The following is a 9841-nucleotide window of genomic DNA, read 5'->3' on the forward strand; positions in this document are numbered from 1 at the left end:
CTCAACTAATTATAGCTCCACCCTTATTTTATTTTTTTTACAAATAGCCACCTGTCAACAGCACCCTGCTAGAGCTGAAAAGAGTTAGTCCATTAATCAATTAGTCGATGGACAGAAAATAAACTGACAACTACTCTGATAATCGATTTTATTTTTTTTTTGTTTTAGTCATTTTTCAAATAAAAATGCTGATCACTTGCTGGTTCCAGCTTCTCAAATGTGAGGATTTGATGCTTTTTCTTCACCACATATGATAGTAAATAAAATACAAAAAGCAACTTGAATTCTCTTGAGCTGAACTAAGTTATAACAGGAATTAGTCACTATTTTCTGACATTTTTATAGACAAAATGATTAATTGATTACTCGTGAAGATAACTGCCAGATTATTGGTCATGAAAGTTTGTCCATACAGTATTTCCTCATATAAAGTACGACATTTGACTCATTGTTGCCCGCAGGCAGCCTGCACTGAAGGGGTTATTTTGGGTTTTCTGATAAGGAAGCCCCTCCCCGCTGTGGCCTTTGGGTGGGACGTGCCTCTACTAAACTCACCAGGCAGGAGGGGGGAGACGCTGTATCTGTACAGCTATTGTTAATGAGTCGAATGAAGTGTGGAGGCTGTTTAAAGTACTTTAGAGTGTAATAAGAGCAGCACAAGTTTCTCCTGCAGGTGGAAGCTGGAGTTTGATCATAACGTTTATTACATCCACCAGAGTTGATGAACTGATGCTGATTGGTTTTGTGATTTACAGCGATTTAATGATAAACAGCCAGTGCTAGCCTAATAAAAGTCTCTCGTAAGGAAATCAGGGATTTTTGACGAGCGGGAAAAGTTACAGCAAGAAGATAATTAACCACCTCGAGTTGCAGACAGTATTGCAAAGTCACAATGTTAGCAGCTAAATTAAATTTTGTTTTAGTTGTATCTTGAAAGAAGGTAGTTCTGTATTTACAATGTCTTTATTCAGCTGTTCCAAAGTTCACGAGCTCTGCTGGTAATTCAGTGCTTGGTCACCTTTTCTGGACAAAATCTATTCATTTTGATAATCGATTCATCTTTAAAGTATGTTTTCAAGCACAGAGATTGTCTGCAGCTTCTCCAATGTGAGGATTTGCTGCTTTTGTCTGCTTTTAAATAAATACCTGAAATACTTGGTTCCTGTTTTTGGATTGTTGCTCGGTCAAAACAAGACGTTTGAGGATCTTTCTGTCACTGTGCGGACCGACCGATCGATCGGTTAACTGAGAACATAATCGACACCATGATGAAAATAATCGTTAGTTGCAGCCCTTGTGTGAATGCTGAGCTGTGAAAAATAAGTCAGTTAATCTCAGAGTTGATCCAACTATTGATAACAATCGTGAAAATTAATGAAATATAATCCTTTTAAATATTTAGTGATTACATTTAGTGAAGGGAACATTTTTACTTTGTTCTGGTGATTTTTTTGTTGGGCATTTGTTGTCATTTTTGATATTTTAAAGGTTTAAACTCTTCATTGATTTGCAACATAAGTTCGTTTCCTTTTCTGTTACTTCTGACACGAACCAAAACAAACACGCACGAACGCACGAGAGCCCTGTAGGACTTAACAGATGTGTCTGAGACGGGCCCCTGCGTCTTCCGAGTGTGATCTATGAACATGTTGATTATTTTATCAGAAGATGTGTGTCCCTCTCTGATCCCTCTCTTCCTGTCCTGCAGAGTTCTGGGGTGACATCGCCAAAGATTTCTTCTGGAAGACCAAACACACGGGTCAGTTCCTCGACTACAACTTCGATGTGACCAAAGGAGAAATATTTGTCAAGTGTATGGAAGGCGCTTCCACCAACATCTGCTACAATGTCCTCGACCGCAACGTCCACGAGAGGAAACTCGGCGATAAAGTGGCCTTCTACTGGTTAGTATGAGGCTTTTTCTGTGTGTGTGTGTGTGTGTGTGGTTATGAAGCTGTGTTTTTATGACTGATCATGTTAGGTGCATTGGGTTGTGTTTCACCGAGCTCTCTTCTTGTATGTGGTTGTTTTTTATGTCTGCAGCGATGGCTCCCGCAGTGAATTAAACTTGATGGATAAAAGAGATTAAATTCATGGCCAAGAAGGCAGCACAAAAACAGAGTTGTGACAATAAAAACAACACAAACAGGCCAATGAAACAGTCAAATTACAAAAGTTTCCGTGTAAAGAAACAACAAAGTTTGTGTTTACATTCAGTTTTACTCCCCAAAATGGATTGTTTGTATCCTTGAGGTTTAACAAACGTGCTGAATGCATTTCCTTCGCAAAGCTGATTTTTAATTTGTGTAAAATTTGAAACCTGCGTTGTTTAGTCTACACCCGTGTTGACTTGCCAGCAGTCGTCTTCTCCCCTGCCTTTGCCGGCTCATTGCAGCGTTTCTTTCCACCTCAACATTTACTGTTGTTATTTATTTTTTTATTTTTTTTACAACACTTGAAATGATGAAGACACTTGCAAATATAAACCATAATTTGGTGTTTCATTTTTACCTCTTTACTTAAGATTTCATTAAACTCTTTTTCTTGTCTTCTTTTTATGTAGATCAGGTGAATATTTGCACAACAGTGTATCGCGTCATCTGCGTCCTTTTGCTCATGCACAACAACAAACAAAGATGGGACTAAAACCTAAAACCGTTACTCCAAAACACTGCTGGTGGTTTAAAAACTGCACATTCAGGCATTACAAAGTCCAAAGCTGTGTGGGATAACCTTTTTAACACGCTTAACTGATGACAAGCCTTGCGGGTGGTGGTGCAGTTTTCCTGCTCAACTACCTTGCACGTGAAGTCGTAAAAATATGACCCTTTGTTCATATTTAATTTTTTTTTTCCTGCATTCGCCGAGCCCTGCTCGGCGGTGCTGTGTACTTTACAGTTTCAGCTGATGAAGTTTAACTTGCTGTAGATGAGACTCGTCTCTCCCAAAAAATACAACATACCGTTTCCCGTGCGTTTTGCGGATTTTGTTTTGTTTTGTTTTAACTTAGGAAAAAGAGCAGAATGTCAACACTTTCGTGCCCGTCAGGTCTCTTAACTGTTTCCAGCACACAGTTTGGGTGGTGTACGTTTAGTCACGCTGACTGAGCTGGTGCTGTCCCGGCTCCCAGGTTATGGAAACAACCACAGCTCATTCACCTCCGACTGTTTTAATTCTCATTGATGCTCACAATTGCTCTGATTCGTCCGGAGGCGTTTTTATTAATGAATCACGTGCATTTATGTCGTGTATTTATTCAAATGTGATGCCTTTTCTTCTCTCTATGTATTAATATTCTACCATTTCTAACTTATCGTGAAGCCCTTTGTACCCCAGGTTTGGAAAAGTGTTGTATAAATAAGACGGTGTAGTCCCTCATTCGTCCAGGAGTGTTCTATCGTAGAAAAGGTTTCAGTCGTAGTCATCTGGACACTGTTTTCAGAATCAGTCCAGATGACTACGACTGAAACCTTTTCTACGATTGTAGAAATAAGGTTTAAGTTAATATTTTCCGTGGCAAACGAAGATGAGCAGGTTGTAAGGGAGAAACAAAGTGTGAGAGATGGAGACCAAGCTGGAGGAAAGAACAGAAGGAATGATGAAGGGAAGTGTGTGAGAAAGGGAGAAAGACAAAGGAGGGAGGATGACTGCAGCTCCATTCATTCGATCTGTTGGTATTCAATCCTGTTATTGTGTTCACAGAGAGGCGACCCCCCCAAAAAGAGCCCCAACACACACACACACACACACACACACACACACACACACACACACACACACGAACCAGCCGGAGACAGAGAGGAGGCTTTAAATACATCAGCGCCCCCCCCCTTTAAACTTTCTCTTGTGCTGAGGAATGCAGGCACAAACCCAACACACTCATTCTCACACACAGCATTAAGATTAGAGCCACAACAATTAGTCGACTAATGAATCAGACATAACATTGATCTGCAACTATTTTGTTGATTGATTTATTGGCAATTCTTCAAGGAAAAATGACAAATATTTGATGGCAGCTTGTCGAAATGTGGAGATTTCTTTCTGTGTTAACAACACAGTAAATTACACGAGTGTTGGACGGATAAAACACGACATTTCGTGACAACATCTTGGGCTCAAGGACGTTTTTCACCGTTTTCTGATGTTTCATAGACCAAACGATTAATCCATTAATCAACAAAGTAATCGATAATAAAAACAATTGTCAGTTGCAGACGTAATTAAGATCATGTTTATGACAGTTATTGTTGGGAGCAAAACCGTTTCATTGTCATTGTTTAGTGTCAATTAATCTATCGATTAGTTTTAAGGTTAATCGTTTAAATCATTTTTAAAGTCAGACAATTAAAATAATGCAGTTTCCAAGAACACAAGATGACGTCTTCGCATTGCTTCTTTTGACCAACCTGAACTTCTAAATCAAATAATATTTAAAGAGAAAAGCAGCAAATCTTTACGTTTGAGAAGCTGGAATGTGCATTTTTGCTTAATAAATGATTTATAAACGGCAGTATCTTATCTTAACCTAAGATGATACATCAGAATTTATTCGTTGATTATATTTTGTTTCAGTTCGCAAAGCAGTAGCCTAACTGAAGTTATCAAAGAGGAGTAAAAAGTTCAGTATCTGCTCCTGAAATGTAGTGGAGTAGAAGTATAAAGTCGCAGAAAATAAAAATGCTGAAATTAAGTACAAGTACCTCAAATTGTACTTGAGTAATGTTCTTTTTTAACCTTTTTTTTTTGCATATTGTATTAACTCAATTTTCACGATGTGCAAACACAAACACATCGTGAAATAAATAAATAAATATAAATATTAATATATAATAATCGCCCAGCTCTACCATCCACCGTGATGGGTTTGACAGGTGATTTGTAGGAAGTTCAGTCCCACAACAACTGGGAGCACCAATGATTCAAACGAGAGTCTCGCATGTTAACTCTTCTGTCTCTTTCGCTTGGTTTCACATGTTGGAATTAACGGTGTGGACAAAATAACAGTCAGTTCTGTGAAGTTCATAATGTTTGCAGCCTGTCAGAAGTGTAGGTGTTCATGTAGGTTAGGTCTCAGTTTTAAACAGGATCTGAATGTAGACACTTGTCATGGTTTCGCTGTAAATCATGATTTTGGGCATTCAGACCGTCTCTGCTGTTTATCAGTTACAAAGTTAATCATAGTAACTGGAAAACCAGTCAGCATCACGTGTCAGCTTTGATTTGAGGTCTGGCAGTCGCCATATTCATATTTTGAGTTTTCCCAGCTTACACAGGTAGAGAGTGGGTCAGTGGTCATTCTTAAGTAATGTGAGGAGTTTGTTTCGTCGCGCTCCTGTGTACTTTCCGCTTTCTCTTTTAAGGACGCATAACCTGCTCGTGTTCTTTCATTTCGCTGCTCCATCTCTTTCCTTCATTTGTTCCTGTTTGCCTCTTCTCTGTCTGCAGCATCACTTCTTTTCATCGTCTCCCTTTACTTCCCCGCCGCTCGCTCCCGAGTTCCTTCTCCAAGTCGCCTTTCTGCCTTTTTTTTTTTGTTTCTTCTTCTTCTTCTTCTTCTTCTTCTTCTTCTTCTTCTTCTTCCTCGTTGTGTCACTTGCCTCCGGTCACTGAGATGAACGTTGAAGACGCAGAGGGGAATGCAGTTAGACTACACGGGGCTTTTTAAAGCAGGGTTATCCAGGGAGAGGATGGTGAATATAGCAGCGATACCAGAAAGTGTGTCCCTCGCTTTATGGATGTGGCTGAGCTGACTTTTATCTGCAGGAATATCTCTGAAAAGTTAGTAGGGCTGCAACTAACGATTATTTTCATTATTGATAAATTAATTACTATCAATCCATTTAATTGTTGGATCTATAAAATGTTGTGTAAACTGTTTCACAGGAGTTTCCCTGAGCCCAAGGTGACATTTTCATAGAAGTAAACCAGCAAATACTCACATTTGGAACCAGAGCAGACGCAAAAGCCGGTGAATTTAGGGCATTTTTGCTTTTAAAAAATAACTTTTTAATGATGCTGTCGTCCCAAAGTAAGGCTGCAACAAACTGTTTTCATTTAGATTAATCTGCAGCTTATATTCTCTATTAATCGGTTAATTGTTTAGTCTATAAAGTTCCCAGAGCCCAAGTTGACGTCTTCAAATTGCTATTTTGTCCAACCAACAGTGCAAACACAAACATATTACATTTACTATCATATGTGACAAAGAAAAGCAGAAAAATATGCACATTTACGCAGCTTGAACCTGCGAATATTGGCATTTTTTGCTTGAAAAATTATTTTAAGCAATTATAGATTATCAGAATTGTTGTGGATCAATTTTGTGATGAACGACTAATCGTTAGAATTTAAGTCCAAAGTAACGTAGGCTACAGGTCGAAGAATGCAGCTTAAAATTAGGGATAGATTTGTTTATGAATCGGTACAAGTGATTAGTGATTTACCAACCAATAAAAGAATATGAACCAATATTGACAAATTATTGATTCAGTTGACAGTTTCCTGAAACATATTAACATATTTAAATATACAACAAAATATCTTGTTTTGTTTGGGCATAAAAATATTTGTAACTTTGGGATTTTTAAAATTATTTAACTATTATTAAGTAATTTATTATTTAGATTTTTAATTGGGCTGTAATTAATTGTTTTCATGACGATGAATTTGTAGAATATTTTCTGGATTAACTGATTTAATCATATCGTCTGTAAAATGTAAGAAAATTAGCGAAAAATGTCACAGAATCACAGTTTCTCAGAGTTCAGGGTGACATCTTTAAAAGTCAACGGTCCAGAAATATTCAGTTTAGTTTATTATTCGTTTTATAATCAAAGAAGACAAAGAGAAAATATTCACATTCGAGAAGCTTGAACCAGTAAATGTTCTGTTTTTTGCTTAAAAAAATGACATGAATGATTTAAAAATTATCAAAATAAATTTTCTGTCGACCAGCTAATCGATTAATCGACTAACAGTTTGAGCTCTAATTGTGAAGTGTAGGTTTTCGTGCCATTTAACAAGTTAAGCCCGGAAGAATAAACAGCCTTCATTTCATTATCACCGTTTTCTTTGTTGCTCGGCGTCTCTGAACGGCGCTCTTCCACACCGAGTTTTCTTCCGTTTTGCACAGAGAAGAAGATTAAATTCTGAATGATGGGTGTCTCGTGTTGGTCTGCCCTCGCTCTCGACAAGATGTTTGGGTTTCTCGACACGGCAAGCCAGCAAAGCTCGGCTGACTTTGTTTTCTGGGAGACTAACTTGGCCTTTTTTAAAGCTTCTTTGACTGATCAGAGCTGCCAGGTGTAAAACAGAGAAGAGTAAAATGCCTAAAGGAAGGAATAAATGCCCCTTCTCTACTTACAAATGTTGAAAGGTAAACCTAATAATTGATAAGTGGATTTGAATTTGATGAAATGCTATCGAATCTTAATAAATCTTGTATTAGGCCAATTTGGGCAATGTTGAATATCAATGAGCATTTGCTTGCTTGACGCTAATATTGGATTTTTATATAATGTTTGCATCAGTGTAATGAATTTAGTTGTTTTTGTTATTACTGTATTACATTATATTACATATATTTCCCACTATACAAAGTTAAATCATGTTGAAATCAGGAGGCGGGGTCAGTTTGCCCCGTTCCTCACGTAAATGACTGGTGAGCAAAATCCAGTCTGACTTTAGTGCATTTAACTTAACCAGTTGGACGTGTTTACCACAAAGGGACTATTCACATCTCACCAGGAAACCAGTCAAAATTATGCAAAAACTGTTTTAACACGTGACTTTATATCGAGAACATATGCAGCTGTGGTGTTAAATAAAATAAAAAGAAGTAAATTCCTTTGACTTCAGCAGTCTGAAATACAAGGCTGATGCCGTTCGACTGAGGCCTGCAGGATGTTCAGTAACAACTGAAGCCTTCCAAGAGACGGAGACACATCCACAATATTAGTAGTAGAAGAAGTTGAAGTTGTGAAAATAAGACGGTGTAGTCCCTCATTCGTCCAGGAGTGTTCGATCGTAGAAAAGGTTTCAGTCGTAGTCGTCTGGACGCTGTTTTCAGAATCGAGACGTTTCGGCTCTCGAAGTCATTCTCAATTGTGGAAAAAATGGACTGAAAATGTGAAAATGACCTTTTTGTCATCCACAGAAGAGTAATGCATTAGAGTAATAAAAACTGTCATTTAAGTACTGTAAATATTAATTCCAGAGACATAAAACAATCACTTTAAGCTGTTTTCAGTGAGATAAGTTCATTTTCACCACTATGTCAAGGTAAGTTGTATTTTGTTTACAGGATGTCTTAGAATCAAATTTTTTGCAGAAGAAACATGGAAAATCTGTTTAGAGATGAAGGATAACATGGTTATTTCGGTCTTTTAAACTTTTTCCTACAGCAAGCATATGTTCGTCTTGACCTTCTGTGGATGACAAAAGGTCATTTTCACATTTTCAGTCCCATTTTTTCCACAATTGAGAATGACTTCCGGACGGGAGCCGAAACGTCTCGATTCTGAAAACAGCGTCCAGAAACCTTTTCTACGATAGAAGCAGAAGTTAGTGACTTGTTCCTCTGAGACAGAAAGCATGCAGGCAGACGTCTCGTCTGCTGCTGCTGTTGAGTTTTTAATTTTCTTCATTTTGTTGGGTTGTCTAACATGCTGGTTTATTGTTGGCGATGCCCTCATACAACAGAAAGTGTGTTTGTCCGACAGTGAGAGATCTCCTCAACGGTCCCTGACATTTAAACCCACACCCGTGTTGAAAATGGGTTTTACTGTTGTGTATTTATAGGTGTGTGTGTGTGTTTTTATAAGTTTGAGTACATGCTCTTATCGCTCTTAACATTTCCAGATAGGATAGCTGGGCCAAGAAACGCGTCCGATGACCTTCACTGAAGTGCATGCAAACATGTTGCACCAGCATGTGTAATAAAATCAGTACTAGAACAATAACGATCCCTCGACTCCAGACCCCAAAATAATAAACAAAGTCAAATTTATTTACGTGGAGGTCTGGGAGAAACTAGTTTCTTACAAAGTGCCGTGTACAGGAGTAGGCTGTTTTCACGATTTATCGTTTTAGTCGATAAAATACAAAAAAAACTGTGAAAAGATTCCATTCACAATTTTTCAGAAGAAACGTTGACATCTTTAATTTGCTTGTTTTGTCCGACCAACAGTCCAAAACCCAAAGATTATTCAGTTTACTGTCATGTGTAACAAAGAGAAGCAGCTAAAACCAGAGAACATTACTGAAACAATGGATAGATTATCAAAATACTTCGCCGATTTTTTTAAAATTTCCTGTTGATCGACTAGTCATTGCAGCGCTACGCAGGAGCACGAGGCGATATCGATCAAAGATGGCTGATAAATAGTTTGAGGTTTGTGGTGGCATCTGCAGCTGAAAATATCATAAATGATCGTCTTTTTAAAGCCAAAAATGTATTAAAATGTCTTAATCCAGTTATTAGACGTGCATTGTTTTTGTTTGATCTCCTAACACAAATAGCATTATGTCCACTGCAAATGGTATTATATGCTTTACTGGATAACTATATTTTTTTATTTATTTTATTGACCTTTTTCGATCTGCCCAATTATAGTTTCACAATATATGTTAAGTCAATCGTGTGCTGCTGTTGCAAGTTTTATGACTAATTAATGTGTGTGTTATAAATCATTGTTAGAAATGACCTTCTTTGTTCTTATCAGAGCTGATTCATTGGCAGGCGTCGTGCTGTTTGATCGCAGAGTACAGTAGTTTACGGTGTATTTTCAGATGATTTTTATAGTGTATCTCAGTTAAGGACAGGAAGCAGAGATGTAAT

The 9841-nt window shown here is 37.8% G+C and overlaps 1 protein-coding gene across 3 annotated transcripts in view; it reads left to right on the top strand.

The window, feature by feature from the left end:
* acss2 (acyl-CoA synthetase short chain family member 2) overlaps positions 1-9841 on the top strand; it is a 37184-nt gene that overhangs the window by 1275 nt on the left and 26068 nt on the right. For all 3 annotated transcript variants that reach the window (XM_044210206.1, XM_044210207.1, XM_044210208.1), the window contains exon 2: positions 1709-1904. In XM_044210206.1, coding sequence (XP_044066141.1) covers positions 1709-1904 — 196 coding nt within the window. The remainder of the gene's footprint in view (positions 1-1708; positions 1905-9841) is intronic.

This window comes from Siniperca chuatsi, linkage group LG10 (genome assembly GCF_020085105.1).
Source record: "Siniperca chuatsi isolate FFG_IHB_CAS linkage group LG10, ASM2008510v1, whole genome shotgun sequence".
NCBI classification, from domain to species: Eukaryota; Metazoa; Chordata; class Actinopteri; order Centrarchiformes; family Sinipercidae; genus Siniperca; species Siniperca chuatsi.